Source organism: Protopterus annectens, chromosome 2.part2, assembly GCF_019279795.1.
Source record: "Protopterus annectens isolate FY-2018-M chromosome 2.part2, PAN1.0, whole genome shotgun sequence".
Classification (NCBI taxonomy): domain Eukaryota; kingdom Metazoa; phylum Chordata; order Ceratodontiformes; family Protopteridae; genus Protopterus; species Protopterus annectens.
In genome coordinates, this window is record NC_056730.1 from 951,753,985 (window position 1) to 951,779,649 (window position 25,665).

General features: G+C 42.1%; 1 protein-coding gene across 1 annotated transcript in view; it reads right to left on the bottom strand.

Annotated features, from left to right (window-relative positions):
* WDR36 (WD repeat domain 36) overlaps positions 1-25,665 on the bottom strand; it is a 1,582,076-nt gene that overhangs the window by 1,074,326 nt on the left and 482,085 nt on the right. The window contains exon 7 of the mRNA XM_044064266.1: positions 218-350. Within this exon, the coding sequence (XP_043920201.1) occupies positions 218-350 (133 nt within the window). The remainder of the gene's footprint in view (positions 1-217; positions 351-25,665) is intronic.

Genomic DNA, 25,665 nt, shown 5'->3' on the forward strand with positions numbered 1-25,665 from the left:
ATTATTTTTTGGCCTGAAAAAGGAAAAATTTTTTGGGGTTTCAATGATCAAATATGCAGTCAGATTCTATACCATTCCAGTTACCTAGCATTTTGTAGTGTACTGATCTTCAATACAATGCAGACATTCTAAAATTGAAAATCTGTACATTTTTTACATTCTGACAACTGCTTAAAACAGTCAAATTATTCACTTTAAGTAATAAAGCCTAATGTACCTGTACGGAATGATATTGCAGTAATGGGACCCCAGTCTTGCTGGAACTTCATCAGTGTTTCATTGTATTTAATATTATGAAGAACAATCTGGCCAGACACAAGACCAACTGCTACAACATCTACAGCTGGAGCCTAAGAAAAAAAAAATTTATAAAACAGTTATAAAATGCCTTTTTTTAAGAAAAGTAACAAACTGGTATACATTCGACAACTGGTGCAAAAATACAAATATGTGTACGTGGTATACAAAGTCCTAGTTACAACCGACGCCGGATCTAGACTTTGGAATTCGGCCGACCAAGGACCCGCCTGATGGCAGGATAACCCATCTGTTATGACTGCAGCTGTATGCACGATGAACATCTGCAAAAGCAGCCACTTAATAGGATACACCCAGAATTTACTACTACAGAGTGTCATCTAAAAACATCCTCCCCAGGAAACTTCTTCCAAGGCCTGCATGGCAAGTATCGACTAAGAATGACTCACATTACAGTTTAACTTTTTTTACCCCAGTTAGAAGAGGAGAGGAGAATAAGAGAGAATGAACTCCCTTGCCTACAGTCAGTTTTTAGGGAGGCTACATATGACATTTGTTTGGCCCGAAAGCAAAGTGGACAGGATGCTGGGAAAAATCATCTATTCTTTTCTGAAAAGTTCCACAGGACCTTTACACCTGAGCAACCATCAATTCAGACAAATGAGACTTTGCTTTAATGTCTCAACTGAAAGATATCACCTCAGAAGAGCTGCATCTCCCCTACCCTACCTTCCCCTCCATCCCTCTATTATACTGCATACTACAGCAAATGGAACTGGCAATGGGACAGAACCCACAGCTTTTGATCTTCCCAGCAATAAAGACTACGGTTCTACATAGTACTGACAAAACAAGTAGGGCTAGGGTAAGAATGAGCAACAGATTATCTATTCTGCTCTTTTTTGCAAATGTTTGGGGAAAGCTGTTACAAGCTTACACTTTTGAAAAGCCTGCATTCTAGTCCATGGCATAACATCCTAGACAGAGCAAAACAAAAAAGCTGGCAAGTGAATAGGAAACAGGAGTGAGCACATACAGTATATTTGATGCACTATAAATTGAGTATCCCTTTAAAAGTGGGGAGAACTATGCATAACATTTCCTAATACTCCACAGAATGAAGTCAGCTAATCTTTACTCTGAACCACATCAAGAAGAGGCACCAAACAGGTAATTCTCCACTGCAGACAAGAAATGCAAGCCAGCAAGAAGCTGGGGAAACAGCAACTGGTAAAGTGAACAGATGAGAAATAAGTGGATCTCCAAAATTATTTGGGCTTCAATGAAAAAAAAAAAAGCTTGCAAGCAAAAAAGAAGAAAGAATCAACTGCTTAAAGCAGCCCAGCCACAGGCCAAATGCAAGCTGTTAAACTTATAATTCAGCCTGTGAAGCTTTGCCCAAGTGAAGTCTGATTCTTTTCCAGTCAGTTTGTGATAACCAAGTAACACTGATAGACAAGCTTCTCAACCTCTTGGAGCAAAAAGTCTATACAAAGCCATAAATAATGGGGGGACAATGGTCCGAAAATAGGGACAAGCTTTAAAATATTGCTCTTACAAACTTGGAAAGTTGATAGAGCAACAGGTTTTGCATTAACATAAATTTTCTGAAGGGTATGAAGTCCGAAACTCAAATGTCTGCAATTATTTTCTGAGTTTTATCTTCAATGATTTGCCAATGATTTGCCAGAAAACCACATTTTATGAGTGACAGACGACCACAAATATGAGGCAAAACTCTGTACAGTTGAGATGCATGCTGATAGATGTCGGTCTTTGTGGTTTAGATTGCCTGTAGGAGCTCCTCTCTCTCACTGGCTTGACTGCAGAGCCAATGAGAGAGAGACAGAGAGAGACTTCCTAGAGTTCAAAACGGACTCAGATACTGTTATTTGTTTGTTTTGCGCTCCAGAAGTAGCAGCAGAGGTATCACATAGTGGTGCGTGTTTCACATATCTCTTTGGAAGGTATGGTTAATGGGTATATGAAGTGTTGTGATCTGAACCTCCCAATATACAGTCTAAAATCAGCTAATATATGAAACACAAGGAAGTATAAAATATACAATGCAAGCTGAGCAAGAATGGTTAAGGTTACAACCGTAGTGCAGGGTGTGAATGAGAATATATATTAACGTGTGTGTTGCAATGCGTCTGTTACGTCTGTACTGTGGGTGCCTTATTTTTTTTTTCTTTTGTCATCAGTCAGACCCCTTGGCTCATGGAGCCATCTTCATTCAGTCTTTGAGCCATTTGAGTTTGAGACTACTGCCTTACAGAGTACCAGAATACCATCAGTCCATTTCACAGCAGCCCTACAGTACTATGGGCTAATGCAATGGTAAAACGTACCTTTGTGAGCATGTTCACCATAATTTTAGATGTCTGAGTAAGATCAATGCTAACGTATGTTTCATCACATATAAGATTTCACCACGGGTGAATATCCGACCATCTGGCTCAATTTCCAAATTTTTCAAATTGACCCTGAGAAGGGGCAGACATCAGCAGATGTACAATATAAATCTTATGGGTTCCTGTACCATGTTCAGTATATTACACACACACACATATATATATATATATATATATATATATATATATATATATATATATATATATATATATATATATATATATATATATATATATATATATATATATATATATATATATATATATATATATAATATATATATATATATATATATATATATATATATATATATATATATATATATATATATATATATATATATATATATATATATATATATATATATATATAATATATATATATATATATATATATATATATATATATATATATATATATATATATATATATATATATATATATATATATATATATATATATATATATATATATATATATATATATATATATATATATATATATATATATACACACACATATATATATATATATATATATATATATATACATATATATATATATACACACACATATATATATATATACACACACATATATATATATATATATATATATATATATATATATATATATACACACACACACACATACATATATATATATATATATATATATATATATATATATATATAAAAATGAAACCTATTTTGTGTGAGATATAGTTGGAGAGGGTGCCACCTTGTGGAGGGAGAGGGGTGACATTTCTAAAACGCAAATGAGGACTGAATGGAGTCAGGCTACAGACTATGACAAATATTCTCATACAACTATACTGTGCTCTTTGTTAATAACACTGCTGAAGTATGGTTCATTTTGCATGGGAAAATACAAAAGCAGTATTTGGTCTAGCAAAGCCTTATGGTGGGACACAGCATAGGTCCTATGGTAATCTACTGACAAAGCCTGCCCTGCTCCAGCACAGTATACCCAGTTTGCAGTGCCTAGAAAAGATGTGCCCACAAGAGCTTTCATTGCCAATTTCTTATCCATCTTTTTAGAACATTTAGATATCCCAGCAGCACAGGTCTAAGACAATTCCCCTTTAATGTAAGGACCAGATGCTCCTTGCCCCAGAATTAACATATTTTAGTGTTGCAGAAAGGCACTCAGGGGATGAGTGTTATGAAAGATAGTCTTCTTGCTAAACAGCATACATTTGTTGAAATATTTTGGCAAAAAGCATGATTGTTGGCAACCTTTCCTGGGGACAACATAGGCCTCAAAGAATCTACAATTCATATACCTACTCAGACAATCACAATACAGCGCCACAACAGTATATGAAATAATGTAATGTAAACTCCCAATTTCAGTGGTTATCACAGACCTCAATCTTGCAAAGATGAAACTGACAGCTTTCAAAATGCTTTAAGTAATTAAAAAGAACCAGAATTGGCATGGACATCCCATTTCCTAATACTTTGTGCCCTTAAGACATGTGCAGACTGGGGAGGGCAGGCCTGCATGAAGACATCAAGTCGGACAGATGATACTGCACTCAACTGTGGCAAAATCAAGTATGTAATCAATTATACTACAGCAGTGATCCTTGCAGTGCATTAATTACTCCCAATGGGAGTACTATGACTCACCCTCTTATCAAGCATTATAAAAGTTGAGTTATGTTAAGGAACTACCACAATAAAAAAAGTTATGTACTCACCATAACGTTCCATCTGAGTAGATAAACTTCATTTATCAGCAACCTGTGGGTTTCAGATCAGATATGGATCTGAGCCGGCAACATACCAAGCAAAAGATCTGAGCTCCAAGCTCCTCCCCCCCTACCAATACTACACTGCAACCTCCTTCCAATCCTCAGATCAAGTTTGCCACTCCACACATGACACCAACAAACTAACCGGAGACCTCTAAACCAAGGACAAACCTCCAGCTCGTGAACTCCTAACATCAAGCTCAGCAAAAATAACGCCAAGGTAAGGGGGAAGGAGGGAGGGACGGCTGCTGACAAATTAAGTTTACCTACTCAGATGGAATGTTATGGTGAGTACATAACTTCTTTATCTGAAGTAGCTAACTTCATTTGATCAGAAACCTGTGGGACAGAGTCCCCAGCTACTCGAAATCTTGGGAGGCCCTTAAGGAAGGATATTCAGGAGCACTGGCAGAGCCAAATGAAGCCCTTCCTCTAGACACTAAATCCAGTTTATAATGAACAATAAAGGTGTGAAAAGATGCCCAGGTAACCACTGAGCAAATGTCATCCAGGGAAACTCTAGACCAGAATGCTGCAGACGTTGCCATGACATGTGTAGACCAAGCATGAATTCCTACTGGTTCTGGTAAACCAAGCTCTCTGTATGCTTGTAGGATACAAATGGAAATCCACCTAGCAAGAGTCACTTTTGAAACCGGTTTCCCTAAAAAGGGCTTAGCAAAAGAAACAAAAAGTTGATCAGATTTATGAAAGGCCGCTGTCCTGTGCAAATAAAAACGTAACTGCCTGTGAACATCCAGCAAATGAAGTTTGTATTCCCCTTTGTTCTGAAAATTAGGGAAAAAGACAGGCAAATTAATAGATTGATTAATGTTGGTCTCAGAAGCAACTTTAGGGAGAAAAGATGGATTAGTCCTGAGGGACAACCTGTCCTTATGAAACACAAGATATAGGGGTTTCATACAAGGAGCTTGAAGCTCCGACACTCTCCTTGCTGAAGTTATAGCTACCAGAAAAGCAGTCTTCCATGACAAAAATTTTAAGTCAACTGATGTCGAAGGCTCGAAAGGAGGTGCCACTAAAGCCTGAAGAACCGCAGTCAGATCCCACAGCAGGGATGGATTCTTAATAGGAGGTCTCAGAAGAAAAGTGCCTTTCAAAAAGGTCTTACAAATGCTGGCAGCAGCGAGAGAGCCTAAATTGTCCCCTACATGGAAATGAGAAATAGCCGCCAGTTGGACCTTCACTGTGGAAGAGCTGGCTCCTTGCTGGAAGATATGAGATAAAAAAATCTAATACCGCTGGGATCGGAGCGGTAAAAGGATCTAGATTTCTCTGTGAAGCCCAAATGGAGAAGCGTCTCCATTTGCTACAGTAAATTTTCCTGGTAGAGGATTTCTGTGCCGCAACCAAGACAGATTTAACAGGAGAAGAAATACCGGGAGTCCTAGCAACTAGTGGAACTGGAGCAGCCAAGCTGTGAGTTTCAGGCTATCCAGATTTGGAGGAAACATTCCCGAGGGATGATGAATCAAATTCGGAATGGGATCCAAGGTGGAGCTATGAGATGAGACCGTAGGCAGGGGAACCAGACTTGACGAGGCCAGAATGGGTCTATGAGGATCAATCTGCTCCACAATCGGCGAGCTTTCTGTAAGAACTTTATCATGAGCAGAAGTGGGGAACACGCATAAAGAAGACCGGGTGGTCAAGCATGAACAAGAGCGCCTCTAGGGGCTTCCCCCGTCGGGGGGATTAGAGCGAAAAACTCGCTGCACTTCGTATTGGAAGGTGATGCGAAGAGATCGCAGCAAGGCTGACTCCACTTGAGGAAGATCTGTTCCGCTACACAAGGGTTCAGACCACTCGTAGGGAGAAAGGAAAGTTCTGCTCAATTTGTCCACCAAGATGTTGGACTGACCCGGAATGTGCATTGCTACCAGAAAGCGGTTGGAGTTCACCCATTCCCAGACTCTCATGGCTTCTTGACAAAGGGGATAAGACTTGGCTCCCCCCGTTTGTTGATATACCAGACCACTGACATATTGTCTGACTGGATCGCAATAGTTCCAAGAGGGAGATAAGCATGAAGGACCTGCAATGCTAAAAGGACCGCTCTCATCTCTAGAACATTTATATGCAGAATGGTCTCGTTTTGAGTCCATGTGTCTTGAACAGTCCTGCCTGAACAATGCCCCCCCCACCCTAGGCGGGAGGTGTCCATGGTCACCGCGGCTTGGGGTTGGGGAGCAAGAAAGGGACGTCTCTCCTGCAAATTCCGAGATTGCAGCCACCACATGAGAGAATTTCTGCACACTCTGCTCAGAGGGATCGGAAAATCTAGAGGTTGATGAAGAATCGACCACTGAACCTGCAACGTCCACTGTAGAATTCTCATATGCAGACGAGCACAAGGGATCAGGTTGATAGCTACTGCCATGGACCCCAAGGCTCTCAGGACTAATTCTGCAGGGGGTGCAGAGGACTGCATAAGCGCCAACGTATGAAGTGCCAGGCTGTGTAGTCTTGTCTGGGGTTAAGAATGCCCTGGCCTGACAAGAATCTGTTCTCGCCTCTATGAAGTCTAACACTTGAACAGGTTAAAGGGAAGACTTCCTGAGATTTATTGTAATCACTAGCTGAGGTGATATCCGGAGAAAGAAATCTCTGGCTAGTAAGAGTAGATACCTGGTGGGGGTGGTGAGGAGCTAGTTGTCCAGGTACGGGAAGACCTGAATGCCCTGAAGTCTCAGGTGGGCCACTACAACTGCCATGACCTTGCTTAACACCCTGGGGGCTGTGGTGAGACTGATTGTAGGACCCTGAATTGATAATGACTGACCCCCTAGCCGAAAGCGGAGGAACCTCCTGGATCGCCTGTCCATCAGAATATGGTAGAACGCATCCTTGAGGTCTATCGAGCGCAACCAGTCTTCCTCCTGCAGGAAGGGCAGGATGGATTGAAGCGTGACCATCCGGAACGTTTCCTTGGCAGCGAACAGGTTCATTGTTGATAGGCTGAGAATCGGCCTTGCGTCCCCAGTCTTTTTTGGCACCAAAAAGAACCTGGAATAGATGCCTAATCCGGACTGGTCTGGGGACACCTGCTGGATGGCTCTTTTTTTCTAGTAGCTTTTGTATTTCCAAGGCCGCGGCCTCCCTCTGAGTGGGTGGGACGTCCGGGAGGTGCCTTGTGTAAGGGGGCTTGTTTATGAAGGGAATAGAATAGCCTCTGGATATTATTCGAAGCACCCAGCGATCTGTCGTGATGGACTCCCATTGGGCTAGGTGCATCGAAAAATGCCACCCGACTGCCTCCAGAGAGGAGCAGTTGGGCAACCCCTCAGGGTTGCTGCGTGGGTCGGGTCGTTCTGAAAAAGATTCATGTGACCCGAAGTTCTTCAGCCCCCCCCCCCCCTCTGCCTCTGGGCCAGCATCCACCTTGTCCCCCTCTGCCTCTGGGGGAGGAGTCCTGGGCGTTCCGGACTGCTGAGTTTTCCGGAACCACAGCTTCTTTTGCCCTTGCTGGTTCCTGGAAAAGGACCTTTGAGGGTTAGAGAAGTGGATCCCGACAGCTGACGGCATCTTCCCAGTCTTTCTCCCTCTGGACAAGTGTATCGTGGACAGTCTTCCCGAACAGGGTTGAACAGTCAAAGGGTGCGTTAGCAAAGGATGCACTGAAGGGTTTCGAGAAATCACAAAAACGGAGCCAGGTGTGAAGCCTTAAGGCGATGCTGACCCGCTAGCCCTAGCAGCTCCCTCAGTGGCATGAGAGAGTAAACGCATGGACGTATTGGACACAGACTTGATAGTGGCCAAATGAGCTGAGAATGTCCATTTATCGTCAGCCAACAAGGACTCCGGGGGAGGAGGTCCTGCTGCAGTCGAATTACGTGGGCCAAGTAATTCAGCCCCCTTATAGTAAGGCAAAGGATTTTCATAATGTCTCCAAAGGCGACATCTTCAGGGGGTGATTTGGGGGACCCTTCCCCTTCCTCCAAGTCGGTATCCTTAGTGAGGGTCTCGGGGGAGTCTAAGTGCCTCCTTTTACTCTAGCATTTGTGAGGGACCTCCTCGGGTGGACTCTCTGGGGAGGGCTCACAAATGGTTTTGTGTTCCTCCAAGGGAACTGTCTGGGGCGCAATAGACACAGGCTGTCCCTGGGGGGACTGGATGACGGAAGACAAACCAAGCTGCGAAGGAGGGATGGACCCCGAGGACAAAGTGAGGGGTCTCTATCCTTCAGTGAGAACCCTCTCCACAACGAATGCCAAGGGAGAACCAGCCTCCCTGAAACTGGTAGTGAGGGTAGCCGAGACCCTTGGATCAGACTATGTGATCGGAGCCAGAAGTTGGAACGGCTGGACCTGAAGGGACGGTATGCCCCAACCACAACGGAGCCGATGAAACACTCATCCCCTCGGATCCGACAGACTCTAGGGCATGGCCGGTGTAGAGGCTGAAGGCACCATCGGCGCTGACCCCCTGACTCCGCAGCTCCTCGGATCCATAGACTCAGATATCCGATGGTGGATCGGAGGAGCTATTGGGGCGAAAAACTTAGCCGAACTCCGCGCACCGGGACGGGGGGGGGGGCAGCAACACCACCATCTGCAGTTGAGTTTGTAGAAACCTTCCCATCATCTGATCCATGTCTGTTTCACAGATGTTCCAAGCCGATCTAGAGGACGCCACTGACACTGGCCGGGAGAGCCAACACAAAGACTACCTCGAGGGTGGTCTAGCCTCCTCTTCCGGCTCCAGAGGAAAACGTGGTGAACGGAGCCGAGGAGAAGATGGCCTGGTAATTTTCACAGGAGACAAAATCACCTTAGTGGGAGGGGCCATTGGATCCAACTCGGCCTGCCGCTTGCGGCCCTTCTCTCTATCTTTTTCTTTCTCTGAATGTCTGTCTCCCTGTGCTTTTCTTTTATTCTATCTTTCTTGGCCTCTCTCTCTCTCCCTGTGGTAAGGTGGGAGGGTGAGTCCCGGACAGGGGAGGAGGGCCTGAAGGCTGGACAGCCACAGCCGTGGCTGGTGAAGAAGAAGCAGTAGAAGAGGCAGAAGTTGATTCTGCGGGTAGAAGACCCACCAGAATTGACTTGTTCCTGTGATCCCGCAGGGCTTGGGGGTTGAAGGCCGCATAGATCTTGCAGCCGGATGACAAATGGGCCACCCCTAAGCACACTACACACAGAGTGTGACCATCGGCTGGTGACAGCTTGTGGCCACACTCTGTACACTTAGAGAAGGTCACTTTCTGACTTTCCGACATATTAGAAACACACACACACACACACACTCTACGGGCGGGAAGGGGGACCTACACTAACAAAAAGTTAACAACTTTCAAAGTACAAAAAAAAAATTGTCGTAAACGGTAACCGTAGAGAGGGATAAACTAATAATTATTAATAAAATTATCAAAAGGGGCACACACAGACCAAAGTTTTCAAAAAAACCCTGACAACTTGCCTGGAGCTCAAAAATCCCGTGCTGGCAAAGCCACAGCAAACGAGATCTGAGGATTGGAAGGAGGTTGCAGTATAGTATGGGTAGGGAGGAGGAGCTTTTGCTTGGTATGTTGCCAGCTCGGATCCCTATCGGATCCTAAAGCCACAGGTTGCTGATCAAATGAAGTTAACTACTTCAGATCAGATGTTAAATTACAATTACTGTTGTAACCATGAGATTTGGGATCTATATAACTTAATATAATAAAAATAAGCTAATATCTACTTACCTGCACTAGATAGAGGTCAAATATTAATGCAGCTGAGTTTGCCACTGGGTAAGCCTTAAGATGAAATCTTTTAAAACCTTGTACATAGCATGATTTTGGAATCATTGATGCAAATATGAAGAAGCAATATTTGTCGCCTAGAGTTGTCAGTAAGAGTTAACTGCAAATGCACCTGGAGACATCATTCGGATGTAACAAGTTAAGGCAACAAAATTCATCACCACCTGCCATCCTTAACACTATGCATGATACACTAAAACGTCAGCTTGAGAAGCAGCAACTGAAGGGGGGGGGGGGTGTATGCGCGTGCAAGAAGAGGGTTACATGAATTGGTACCCACCCCAGTCCCCAAAATATCAACAGGAATAAAAGCGGGGAAGGAGAACAAAAACTATACAGCAACAGCGATTCCCATATGAACGTCTACTATTATGGTAAGTCCCTTACATAAAAGTAATATGTTCTTTGTAGGGCTCACTCTTACTTGTGACAAAAGGAGGTAATGCCAGCACAGCTAGCTGGAATTTTGTAAATAAGTATATGTCATTTGTGAATACCAAAATGATTTATATAAAATGCTTGTTTTACAAATGTATTAGAACTGCAGACTGGTTTGTACAGACGTGTGTCGAAAAGGTATTTTATAAAGTATTTGTGTTTGAAATGCATCCTCAGTGTGCTCTACTGGAGAGAACAAAAATGTTCATGCACTATTGTAACCATTTTAAATGTATATGCTTTAACTGTGGAAATTGGAATGCACGAGGTTAACCTCAGTCCAGCAAACTTTAGAACAATATCCAAAATTAAATCACTTTATAGGCTAAGCCATAAAGAGGCTGTCTCACAGGTTTCAAGGTAGCCAGAGACACAAAGTCTGCACCAGAAAACATTCTGTATTATCTTTGGGGTGAACTAATTGCTACTCTGGAAGCATGAATGAATACAATTGTTTTATGTCTTCCAGCATCTACCAAAGATCTGAGCAAAAGCCCTTATCTGTGGATTTTTACAGGCAGATGTTAAATGCTGTCATCTGCCAGCAATGGCGGTTTTGCCTTGGAAATAGATGTCAGATGACCAGAAATTATGCCATTCTGCAAGCTATCCCAGCGATAATATTTTAGATATTATTCTGAGAAGTCTCTTAGTGAGACATAGCATTCTGTCTTGGACCTCACAACAACAAGAAGAATTCACAACATCTGCCTTGCTCTAGGAAGTAAGTTAATAGGGAATAGTATAATTCTCTTAGATTCAGTCAGGACTATAGTGAAGCTTAGTTTAGATATTATTTTTTAGTTGTATGTGACTGTCCTTCAATGTTGTTTTAAATATTTCCTGTGATTCTGAACTCTGATGTCACTGTGAACATATATTTAGTATCGTCTTGTTCTTTTATTCTTTATTATTAAATATATTTAAACCTTTCATTGTGGCTTATCTTTGTAGAGATATTCAAGTTTTGAGACTACCTGCATATTTATTTGGTGACATTGTGTGGGCCACTCCCAAAAGCTTTGCGCTTAGTCAAACTATAATTTGCATGAATATTAATATTACACAGTAAGATTGGACACCCTTTGTTAAAGACCTTAAAGTAGCTGTCAATGGGTTCTGGTGGACTACCCTATAGTCTGGGCAAAAGGGGGCATAGCTAGTAAACCTATGCCAGCCTTTCCTAGGTGTGTGTGTGTGTGTGTGTGTGTGTGTGTGTGTGTGTGTGTGTGTGTGTGTGTGTGTGTGTGTGAATGAATCAAAATCTTAAAGAGTGCAGGTGTGTCAGCTGTCAGCTACTCCCTGGCTAAGGACTCAGCTCAATAGCTGTGCCTGTGGGGGGTCTTACTGTGGATTTGGAGAGAGAGAGAAGAACCATCTACAGACTGTGTTCCCTATCTGCTTTTAAGGGAAATTGTGCTCGATAGCACTTGATGCAGAGAGCTGCATCTGGAAATACTGTGCATGTACCCGTTATCCTCACAATGAACGTTCCCCCACAGGTGCTGGTGGTGAGAAGTGAGGCTCCTTGATTACTGGGGTCCAGTGATGGGCCATCACACTTGTCTTCATATTTGGAAAGATAAAGCTTTATGCATGTTGTTAGCAGGTTTGCTCTTTCCTCAAATAGGCTGCAGGAAGCTCTGGAAGACAGCATTACAAATAGCCTGAGTGTCTACACCTCTAATAAAGGGAGTAGCATCAGCTCTAACACTCCTTTAAAGTTCTTTGACAGGCAAAATACTCAAAGGTGATGCAGTCAGTCAGCAGAAATGGGGAAAAGGAAACAAAACGGTCCATCTTCCTCAAGTCCTTAGTTTTATGCAAACAAAATCTAAATGGTCAGTCAAAATCCAAGGAATGGAGGATCTGCCCCCTCTGTTTCTAGAGTAAGGGAAATGGTAGTAAGTTAATGGTTTGGTTTAAGGTCAATGCTGTAACCACTTTAGGCATAAAGGAAGGATTTCTATACAAGTAGACTCTCTCCTTATGGAAGGATAACAAAATGTTCTCTGTAAGGACCTCTAAGTCAGACATCCTCCAGGTTGACGTGATGGCTACTAACAGGCTGACTTTCCAGGTGTAGAATTTCACAAGAAAAGTGTCAGCTGCTTAAAAGGGACTATAGGTCAATTTTTCTCAGAGTGAAATTTAAGTCCCATGGTAAGGCCACTACTCTTCTAGGGGGGTCTTAAGTGGTGAACCCCTTAGAGAAATTATTTAACTAATTACAATGAGGACAATGGACAGTCAACAGGCAAGTGCACTGAGACAGCAGAAAAGTGAACACTTAATTAAGAATATGCTACCCAAAATGCAACTAGATCTGCCAGATATTGCAGAATCAAGGGCATCCCTATTAAGCGGGGTGCCCTGACACCTTTTCAGACACTAAAGGGAAAACAACTATCTGGATAAATACATCTTCCAAGTACTAGGTCTCCAAGCTTCTCTCATGATGTTATGCTTGGAAGTGTCCATAGGGAAGCAAGGTTAAGATCATGAAGGCTGTAAAATTGAGTGCCTACAGGTTTATATGTACCAAATACACATTCAGCTGGAGTCAAGAGGTGCACATGTTTAGGCAATGTTACTGGGTCTGCTATCATCTGTGTCAGCAAGGGGAACCAATACTGCCTTGGCCAAAAAGGAGGTATTAGAAGACTTTTTTTTACACTTCCTCCTCTCACTTTCTTAATTGCTTTATGGATAAAGAGGTAGAGGGATCAGAGCAGAGAGAAAAACAGACCCTGTCAAAGAATAAGGCATTCACTGTCCAAGTTCCTTTGCAAGATGCTTTACAGTAGCATTTCCTTACCTGCCTGCTGCATAGAGAAGCAACTGTGACTAACATCTAAAAATGTCTCTTTCTCTGTCCAAGATCCTCTTGTGAGGATCAGCATCTCTCCAGCTCAAATGGTCTACCAGCCCATCTTGCAAAGTCAGAATACAGGGGACTTGTGGTTTCATGCTACATTCCAGGGCCGTCTTCCATGCTTGACAAGGGATATTCTCAAAGTACCAAAGAACACGCATCTTGTCCGTTTTCAAAGGTAAGACTCCTGGTATCCAGATTTGCATGAAACCGTTCTTGGGAGCCAGGATGACTGCCATTATCTGCTTGATACTGGTATGCCTCTTCAATAGGTCCTTGATGCAGCTACCTTAGACACTTTGATCTGCTGCATGTCTACCTTGGGGTTATGCGAATATAACCAAGAGCAGCTATGTTCAGGTAATATGCCCCCAGTAATGACATCTTCCAGTAAAGAAAGTAATTTCAGTTGCCCTTGATTTCTTGCTTTCTAAAGGTCCACAAGAACCCCTTGCAACTAAGATGGAAAGCTTATAGCATACCAAGTTGGAGGGCTGCTAGAAAGGTGATGCAGCCAATTTCCCAATTTACAACTCCATGGTAGTTACCATACCATCTTATGTTACAGATAGTGGCCGCTTTCTACAGAACTTGCAGGGTATCCTGCTAGTTCATAGGTTGGTACTAAGCTATTGGCCCTAGGGTCTATACATGCCTAGCCAAACAATTCCCTGGATATTTTTTCCCACAATATTTACTTCCCTGGACCCCTGTCTAGCAGGGTGAGTGATGTGATCCCCAAGGTGAATTTCCTATCTCCCATCCAATCGTCAAGGTTCCTTTTGAAGAGGGCCAAGTAGGCGCTCTGCTTGACATGTATGGGCAGTCTATTCCACAGTATGGGGAGTCTCTGGGTCAGGAACCTATCCCTCCAGCATGTTTTGTTTATTGTGATGACAAAGTTTAGATCCCTGGAGCATGTGGCTCTGAGGGATTGGGATTTCTTTAAGTGGAGCATGCCCAACAGCTCAGGGTTTGATATGGCTTTGTATGTAGTAGGATGACTACTGGTTTGTTACTGTTCATGTAACTACTGCATATATTTGTACTGAGCAACATTTTGGCTTAGAATTTATTTCTCATTTTTCGAAGATTTTAGTATGACAGATTTCATTTTTAATGCACTCAAATTTCTGTCTGATGTACAATTTCTTTTTATTTTTATGGAGAAATTTTTCTCAAACTGAAGAGTACAGCTACAGAAGCTGTTTGCCACCAGCTATGAAAACATTTCCATGGGACTTTTGGAGGAACAACATACTTATGGTGATACCTTTATTATTAATATTCTTTTGTCAGATATTTTGAAGATGATTTTTTTTGTTAACCATGAAGGGCCCCTAGGAACATTGTGATTCTTTTTTGCAAAGTTAAGCTCAAACAGTTCTCACACTTCTTTTATCAGTAATATATGGACATTGTCTACAGAACAGATCTGCCCCATCCTGACACAAGATGTGTAGGACAACTGTGAAAACTCAAACATTGCGCTTATGATCTAGCAAATGCATTTCTTTGCTAGTGATAACATAGTGAAAGACATCAATGCAAATTCAAGAGTGATAATCTCAAACATTGACCCTGCTCTATTCTACTGCCTACAGAACAATATTCATCACTGATGTTCTGCATGTCACGTGGCTGACTTTACATGGGGTAACTCACAAAGCTTTGCCACTTGAGTTATTCCCTACCTGAAGGCTACCTTAAGGTTGGTCATAAAGAGCATAACTACATATCTGTATGTCTGTGGAGCTGCCTGTGCATCTTGAATACTCAGCAATTTAATTCCATGTATTTTGAAAACTAGACTAATTTGTTCAGCCTTTTCAAGCATTACATCCAGTTACATGATAATGAACCTCTGCATTTCAGCTGCATTTTCACTTAACATATTAGGCAGAAATGCTGCATTTCTTGACGCAGAACAGATAAGTGTCCAAAAAATGGACTACACAGCAAAGGCCATTAAGAGAATCACAAAGCCAGCACGGCTGGCTCACAAGACACTGAAATCATAATGACCAAGGGAACAAGATTCTTTGTCAAATAAAGTGAAAAACTGATGCTGATGCCTCTTTGATTTACAATGGACTGAAGAAATGAGGTAGTAATCAACTCAGATTTCTGACTTTTGAATTTCTCCAAGTCTTCTGTTTTTCTAATACCATGTTGGGAATGGATCCCATTCTTAAATCAAAGTATGATTAAAATTTACGAAATTAGTATTGTTTCAATCTTCGATGTTAGCCAGAAGTGGTATTCGCAGCACCCGCATTGTGCCTAGTAATGACTCCTCCTGCAATTCGTACGGAATTACATATATTGGTCACATATATAAATACGATTGTAGATTTGTTTTTATAAGACCTGTTGCTCCTACTACTACTGGAACTGTCTGGGTATCTTTTTTCCACATTGCTCTCATTTCTGCCTGTAAATCCTGATATTTTATGACCGTCTCTCTATGTATGTAACACACTGTAGTCAATGGTTCTCTGGTTTTCTCGCATCTATCTTCTAAAGTGTTGGTGATGGATGATCCCATGTGAAGCTGACTTCATAATTTTCTATGATGCTTTGTGACTCATGTTTCCAGTGTTTTTCAGCTACTTCAGTATTATGTTTGAACAATCCCCAGTGCAACAGTCTTGCCACAATTCTATGCCTACAGTCTTGCTACCATTAGTATGTCACAAACAGCAACAAGGTGTGCAACTGCTTCCAATTCTGTTTTACAAAACCTATATTTGTCTGTTTCTCCCACATGTTCAATGGACTTTGCAAACAAATGTTCACGTAGTTCACTATCTCGGGCCGCCAATATTAACCTTTCGTCTTTTGGTTTAAATTCACCTCTCCTTAACCACTCCTGCATTCAATCCTGATCAACATGAAGTTGTTCCAGGAGTTTTCTATACCTGCAACTATATTTATGCATTTTCCATATTCCTTGCCTTCTCATCTGATCCTTCACCTTACATTCTTTCATTTTCTGGCACATTCAGTTGCTGCCTGATTTGTAACTACTTCTGGTTTGATTTCCATTCCCACTCAATGCCAAAATGTTTCTGCTAGACTAAGCAGGGAAGTCATCTTAGACTTATTTTCCTCATGTTTCAAAACTTTCTCTATGTTTGGGTCTTGTGAGGTCAGCAGATATGTTTGGAGTCCCACGATTGCAGATCTATACATGTAATCAATTTCTTCGGAATGGGAAATACATAGTCTTGGTATGCACTGATTTTTATAAATCATTTGATGAGCATGAGGCACTCTTCTTGTTTTCCTGTCTAATCTATCCAACACCTTTTGGGGCCAATCACTCCAAAACTGCATATTAGGACAGGAAGAGCAAACTGGTTTATAGCTTGATCTTTATTCCTAGATGTCAATGCTGTTTTCAGGATTAATTCAAGTCTTCTAAAATATTCCTTAGTAAGTTTTATTTGCATTTGTTCATGTTTTATTGTTAATCCTTCCTCACTTCCCAAATATTTACACACTCCCTCTTGTTCAAGTTCTTTTCTTCATGCTGCAGCTTTCCTGCTTTAAAAATTGCTTTTGCACATTTATCAAGACCAAATGACATTCTTATATCATCTGAAAAAGTTTTAACCACTTGCAGTTGTGGTTTCATTTCTTCATCTGATGAGCTATACAGTTTTAAATCATCTACAAACAGAAGATGAGAAGTCTTTACATTTTGTTGCTTTCTGGGAGCCAAATTATAGCCATGACCTAATTTGTTTAACAGACTGTTTAATGGGTTAAGGAACGGCAAAACAGCAGTAGTGACAAGACAGTCACTCTGGAATATCCCCCTTTGAATTTTTATCCCTGGAATAATAATTTTTCCCTTATTATACCCAACTGTTGTGATGTAGTTTATCAGTGTAGGGTATATCTTATACATTTTTAAGCAGTCTTATCGACAAATGTGGGATACTGTCAAATGTTTTTTTGTAGTCTATCTATGCCATACTTAGAATCTTCCCCGTCTTACAGTTCTCCACTATGACTTCATTAAACAACAAATGATCCTTTGTTCCATATTACTTTCTTTTATTACCCTTTTGTTCTAGTGCCATACTTAAGTTTTCTTCTAAATGACTATAAACTCTGTCAGCTTCAATTCCGGTGTACAGGTTATAGGTCGTCTGAAAGCAAATTAACAGTCTGTAGTTTTTAGGGTAGCCTGCAAGCTCACTCAAGTAGAAGCATTGTTTTTCCTGTTGTTAGCCAGGCTATGTCTGTTTGGGGTGCACATATAAATAGTTCTTGCTCATGGCTAAATCTTTGTGCAAAGATGTTAATACTTTTAACCAAAAGTTAGGTACTCTGGGCCTGGTGTTTTTCAGTTGGAGGCTTTTCTTAACTTTGTTTCAATCTCTCTGGCCGTTACTTCATCCCATTTCATATCGTGCACATTTGAACTTTTTTTTTTCTTTTACTACTTCTATCCATTTAGCATCTTTGTTATGTTCCACATGATCTTCATAGATATTTCTCCAAAATGTGTCAATTTCTTCTTTTTTGGTCGTCTTTCAATTCCTTTTACCTCATTTCCCAATTCTCTATAAAACATATTTGGGTCAATAAATTGCTTATTCTGTACTTTACATTTATCTACATATCTTCTAAGTTTTTCCTGCATGTGCTTGTAAAATAAATAGCATTTGTTCTCCATTTAAACTGTTGTTAGCAGGACTATTAGCTTGGGAAAAAAAGCTGCAAGAATAATATAAAGCAAAAGGAAATATAAAGGGTTAATTTAGAAATAGTATAGAATGCTGAACAAGTGTGCTGGCAAAAAGAGCTTAATTAGATTTTGGCATCCATGCAGAAAAAGAAGTATGTTATTGAGAAACAAACTTTGTAAAAATATCTATGGCCAGATGTCGTCAACAAGATAAGGAGGAACATCAGTAAGATAACATTGGAACATTGAATTTTCAGAAGTCTTTCCATGGATCATCAAACTACAAAGAATCAATGACAAGGAAACAAAGGAAAAAGTACAGTTTTATACCTACCATAAATGTAGATGTTCGAAGATCCACATTGCTGCAGTCATAACCTGTGGGTAGTCCGCTGTCCTCGGTCGGCCCGAATACCAAAGTGTTAGGCTGGCGTCGGTCATGGTCGCTCAGATCTGACGTCAGTACGCCGTGGTACTAAAGCGCATGACCGACGTCATACCCTCAGTCTTTCTTGCCCCAGATGTCAGAAGGCCCTAAAAAGAAAGGCCATAGCCAAAAACAGAAAACCTACAAACACCCATGTACAAACAATATTTACAACCCAAACCACACAACCACCCCAAACTACAGTGGGGAAGGAGGGAGGGTAAATTGGACTGCAGCAATGTGGATCTTCGAACATCTACATTTATGGTAGGTACAAAACTGTAATATGTTCTTCATCTCACATTGCTGCAGTCATAACCTGTGGGTAGAATCCCAAAGCAAAGGTAAAGGGAGGTTGGCAAAATCATAAAGCATTGGGAGCTGCTAACATGCCCTGTAAAACTGCAGTGGCAAACCCAGCCCTAGATTTGGAATAAAGAGGGAGATGGTAATGTTTAGAAAAAGTGTGCACTGAACTCCAAGTAGCTGCCTCCAAAATATCTTTAGTAGCTACACCCCTTAAAAAAGCAGTAGAAGTGGCAGTAGCCCTAGTGGAATGAGGTCTGATTCCAGCCGGAATCTCCTTACCATGATGAGAATAACAAAAAGCAATACAATGGCCAATCCACTTAGAAATAGTTTGTTTTGAAACAGGTTTCCCCTGAGAGCCCAAAGCAAAAGAAACAAACAACTGTTGAGACCGTCTGAACCCCTTAGTTCTGCTCAAATAATAACGCAACTGCCTGTGAATATCCAAAGAGTGCAAAATTTTCTCCCCTTTATTTTGGGGATCAGCATAAAATGTAGGCAAATAAATAGATTGGTTCAAAGCTACATTTGAAACCACTTTAGGCATAAAAGTAGGGTTAGTACGCAGGGATACCCTATCCTTATGAAAAATCAGGAAGGGTTCAACTGCCATTAGAGCCTGTAATTCAGATACCCTTCTAGCAGACGTAATGGCCAACAAAAAAGCAGTCTTCCAAGATAAAAACTTCAACTCAGATGTAGCTGCAGGTTCAAAAGGAGGTAAAGTGAGTTTTTCCAACACAAAATTGAGATCCCAGGAAGGAGTAGGAGCTCTACGCGGGGGTCTTATGTTCTTTGCCCCTCTAAGAAATTGCTTAAACAAAGGATGAGAGAATAATGGTGGGTCACAGTCATAGTGAGCAGAAATGGCTGCAGCATGAACTTTTACAGAGGAGAAAGACAAACCCTTGTCTAATAATTCTGTAAGATACTGAAGTGAAACACTCAAATTAGGCACTGAAACATCAAAGCTCTTTGCTTTGCTCCAAAGAAAAATCTCCTCCATTTATCAGCATAAACTTTCCTTGTACTAGGCCGTCTGGCCTCCAAAATGACATTCAAAACTTGCTGAGGAAGCTGCGACCCCCCAGGGTCTAGAACAGAATACGCCAGGCTGTCAGATGCAGGGACTGTATCCTGACATTGAGGAAATGATTGCCTGCCTGGGACAAAAGGTGTGGAATTGATGGCAAAGGCCAAGGAGGCTCCCGTACTAAATTCCTCAGCAGAGGGTACCAGTGCTGTCGTGGCCAATCTGGAGCTATTAGAATCATGCAGGGCTTGTCCTGTCTGACCTTCAAGAGCACCTTGGGAAGGAGAGGCAGAGGAGGAAAGGCATAGACGTGAAGGTTGTTCCAACTGAATGATAGAGCATCCACTTTCCAAGCTTTTGGGTGAAACATCTTTGTGCAAAACTTTGGCAGTTGAAAATTTAGTGGAGAAGCGAACAGATCTATGTCTGGAGTCCCCCAAGCCACTGTCAACTGTTGAAATACATGAGGATCCAATTTCCACTCGTGGGGATCCACCATCTGTCTGCTCAAAACATCTGCTAAGGAGTTCTGTGCTCCTGGCAGAAACCTTGCCTGAAGAGTGAGGTGCAAACTGAGAGCAGTCTCCCACAAAATCATAGTTTGCCTGCAAAGAGGGTACGAATGGGTTCCCCCTTGCTTGTTGATGTACCACATGACAGTTGTGTTGTCGGTTTGAATCAACACTTGTCCTGGGTGAAGTAGATCCTTGAAAGCCATCAATGCAAACTGGACTGCTAACATCTCCTTCAAGTTGATATGCAAATGTTGAAGTCTGGCAGGCCACGTGTCTTGAACCCATTTTCCATTGAGGTGTGCTCCCCAAGCCTTGTCTGAGGCATCCGTCGTTAAGATCTGACTAGCCTCTGGTCGGGTCACAGAGAGTCCCTTGTTTAGGTGACATTCCTGAGCCCACCACAAAAATTCCTTTTGAATGCAAGGTATTATCTGAATGACAGTGTCCAAATCGTGGCAGTGTTGAGTCCATACACTTTTGAGATACCATTGTAGCTTCCTCATATGCAGTTTGGCATTGGGAAACACCAGAATACAAGATGCCATGAACCCCAAGGCTTGAAGGACTGTCCTTGCAGTCAGCCTGGACCGTAGAGACAATTGTTGGAAGTAAAGGGTAAGATTTCTTTGCTTGTCCGGGGTCAAAAATGCCATCTGAGAAGCTGTATTCAGTCTCACACCCAGAAAGCACATGTCCTGAGAGGGTACTAGACTGGACTTTGTTTCATTCACAGAATACCCTAGGCACCTTAACACTGCCATAACATACTGTAGATGGTGAAGTAGCTTGTCTGTCTTGAGCAAGAATCAGGCAATCGCCCAAATAAGGATAAATTTGTATTCCTCTTAACCGTAAGAAGGCTATCACCGGAGCCAGAACCTTTGTGAACACCCTGGGCGCAGTAGATAAGCCAAAGGGCAATGCAGAGAACTGATAATGTAAAGTCCCAGTCCGAAAACGCAGGAACCTCCTGCAACTGGGCCTGATAGGAATATGAAGATAAGCCTCTTTGAGATCCAGAGTTACCATCCAGTGATCCTTGCCTAACAGAGGCAGAAGTTGTTGCAAAGTCAACATTTTGAATTTTGGAATGTCCAGGTATGTGTTGAGGATAGACAAATCCAGAATTGGCCTCCAAGTGTTTCCTTTCTTTGGAACAAGAAACGGGCGAGAATAAAATCCTAGGCCCACTTCTGACAGGGGGACCTGCTGTATAGCCCCCATTTGAAGAAGTAAAGAAATCTGTTTGTGAGCCTCCACCCTTTGCTGAGGAGGAACGTCCGGCATGCCTTTGAAAGGAGGCAATGTGTGGAAATAAAACTTGTAGCCTCGGTCTATAATGTCCAACACCCATTTGTCCTGGGTGACCAAAAGCCAATTTTGCCTGAAAAGTGCCAACTTTCCTCCCAGAGGAGCTGCCAGACAGGAAGGATCTGGCAGCAGAAGATGCAGGTCATTGGGTCTGTTTACGAAAGGACTGGCCCCTGCCCTCACCTGTAGATTGTGCAGGGGAACTCCACGTCCTAGGCCTGAAAGAACCCTGAGCTCTGCCCCTACCACGTCTAGATCTGCCCCTAGACTGTAAATCAGAAGAAGGGTAAGCCCATCCCTTAGTAGGCCAATTTCTGCTAAACTTAGGGGCTGCACCTGCAAAAAATCCTTAACAGTCTGCATAGACTTAGCTTTGTCTTCCATTTTCTTCAAGACTGACTCCACAGGAGAACCAAACAAAACTTCAGACTGAAGGGGAGCATCCAAAATTCGAGCTTTAACATGCTCAGACAAGTTCTGATCCTTAAGCCAGGCGTGCCTATGAATAACTGATCCAGTGGCAGCCACCCTGGAAGAAGCCTGTAAAGCATCGAAACCACACTGCAAAGAATGCTTACCCACCTGATCAGAGGCATGAACCAAATCCTGTAATTCCTTACACTCTATGCCCTCTGCCAAAGCATCTACCTTAGATTTTAACTGAGTAAGGAGAAAATTCTGGTACTTCAGCATATGAAACTGGCAATTCAAAGCCCTCATTGCGAGAGTGGAAGAGGTATACACTTTTTTACCCCACCTATCCAAAGCTCTAGAATCTTTATCCATAGGAACTGGATTCTTTACAACAGAAGCCCTGACACCCTTAGGTCCCTGGCTAATAGTTTCTGGGTCAGCCCTTGGGCTCTTATACAAATATTTATGAGTCTCTGGCACTCTGTAATACCTATCTGGTTTAACCGGTGCAGGAGGCAAAGAGTCTGGATTAAGGGAAGCCTCAGAGAAAACATCCTGAACAACATCCAAAACAGGAGGTATAGCCAAGGGCCTATGTTGTGGTAAAAACAAAAATTCCCTAAGCCTCTTCCGGGAATCTGAGAAATCCTGACCTTCCCATTTAAAATGCTCCCTCATAGAATGCAGGGTTTCTGAAAAAGAAAAATCCTCTGGAGGAGAAGCAGAAGGACTAGAATCCTCTGCGTCTGAATCAGAATAAGGAGGAAAATCCTGAATGTCTTCAGCAAGACTCTGAGTAATCTGAAGAATGTTCCAAACCTTCCACCTCTGGCTCCACCCTAGGCCTCTTATCTGGAGGGGGCATAGAACCTCTGATTAAGGTAATCAAATCTTCTGCCATTTTTAGCATGTGTTTTTTAGGTACAGAACCTGCAGAACTAGGACTGACGCCAGAGGAAGACAAACCAGGCCTGACCTTGGAAGGTACCTTAGAGACAGAAGGGGAAGGCCTAACCACCTTATGCAAAGAAGGGAGTACAGCAACCTGAGAGGCCCCCTCAGCCTGACCCGACTCCTGAGAGGCCACATCTTGCAAAATTAAAGGCTCCCCCTGAGACTCAGCTGAAACCTCGGCTGGATCCACAGATTCCACCGTAGTTTCTAAAGAACCGGCGTCCGGAATGGACGACTCATCCTGCTTGGACTTTAACGATTTTTCCTTGCGCTTCTTAGCGGTAGCGGGCGTCGGAGGATCCGATGGCATATTGTAATTACACCGCTTACCGAAGACAAGCCTAGCGCAATCTAACCTACGTTTAATGGTGCGCTTATTAAATCTAGCACAAAAGCGACACCGACTACGCCGTGCTCAGGCCCCAAGCAAGGAATACAGAGAGAGTGGTAATCCCTATGAGGTATCTGTTTCCCACAAGAAATACAATTATTCACTTTTTCTGACATCCGGATTTAACTGAGGCAAGAAAAGACAAAAATATTCCCCAACGGGGTACTTAGCCCAACCTGGTTTTCGGTCTGAAACTCAGAATACGAAAATTTCAGGACGCCGAACGGCACTTGCAAACGCTGCTTCTGCTTCGGACCATGCGGCAAGAAAGACTGAGGATATGGCGTCGGTCATGCGCTTTAGTACCACGGCGTACTGACGTCAGATCTGAGCGACCATGACCGACGCCAGCCTAACACTTTGGTATTCGGGCCGACCGAGGACAGCGGACTACCCACAGGTTATGACTGCAGCAATGTGAGATGAAGAACATCTGTTATACATCAGACTGTGAGAAAAAAATCAGACTTTTTGGTATAAATATGAGTGTGTATAAACAAGCTTTGGGAATTTGCCATAGAGAGTGGACAGCATCTGTGTTGCATGCTTGTAGATCCGAAAGGAAAATGTAATAGTAAATGCACATTAACGGAAGCAGTTTGTCTCAGTGTATTTATTGTACTTGGTACAATACAGTAATAAGACTAGTTGGTCACAATAAATAGTTAAATATACTGTGGTATGTATGCATGCAAATGTAAGTAACAGCAAGAAACCAACAGAAGGCAGCATATAATTCTTCAGTGCTAATATTCTTTAGTTTATTATATGCACTAGTGCACAATAAATCCTGATATGTTATAATACTGGGCATTGCTTTTATCACATCTATCTTTCTGAATATTTTTGTTGATCTGTTCTGTCTTCTATATTCTTCCAACAGTGACACTTCTTGTCTTAATTGCTTTATAGTTTTCGCTGTTCAATACTTCCACGATGGCATTCAATTTCTCCCCCGTCCTTTCCCTTACTACCCCGTGTTCTTGTGACAGGACTTTGTCTTTATTAATTTGGCTGCATAGTAATGTATCCTATTTACTTCTGTTATATTGCATGAATCTTTATGGACAGTCCTAACTACTGTGTTCATTTGTTTTATTAAACTTCTAACTTTTTGGGTTTAGTGACCTTCTGCAGTCTATTTCTTTCATTGATCTTAATATGTCTATCCATCTCCATTAAATTAACCAGCTCTTTTCTTAGATCATTTTCTTCTAAACTGAGGGCACATTCTTTGTTCTCCAATGCCTGTGGGCATTCTGCAGAAAGTTCCAAAGCATCTTCCTGTGCCATGTTCTCTTCAGTTTTGCCCTCTGTCATCTGTTGCTCTTTCATATGGGAACTCACTGGCCTAAACACTCTACGAGACTTTGTCAGAGTTGCCATAGTTTCAAGTTTTTCTCTTACTGTATGTTTGTAATGGCTTCCTATGGGAGGTCCCAAAGTATCTTCATCTCTCACCTGATTAGATGCTTCCCGCTACCCTGGTTTCTCCTTAACTTGGGTGTCAATTGCTCTGTCTTGTATGGTCTGCTTTCTTTCTAGAGAATGCCTGGGCTGGATCTGGCGAATACTAATTAGTACACACTACATCACAAAACACAGGATTTCAAGAAAATAGTAACTTTCTATAAATATACAAGGTTATACCTCAAACAAAAAAGCAAATACACCAAAAAGCTTTTAAGCATTGAAAAGGAGGGAAGAGGTATAGCCAAAGTCAGGGGGCTGGAGGGAGGGTAACCAGGACTGCAACAGTGAATACACTCAAAAATCTACATTTATGGTAAGTGTACACAACTGTCCTATGTTCTTCGTGTTTCACTGTTGCAGTCATTACATTTGGGCAGATTCCCAAAGCTAAGGATGGGAGGAGGAATTTAGATAGCATTAGGACCGGCTATAAGGCCCTGCAAAACTGCAGTGGCAAAGCTAGCTCTGGATTTAGAGAAAATTGGCAAATGGTAATGCTTGGTGAAAGTATGCACAGAACTCCAGGTAGCAGCTTCTAGGATGTCCCTGGTAGGTACGCCTCGGAGAAAGGCTTTAGAGGTAGATGCAGCCCTGGTTGAGTGGCAT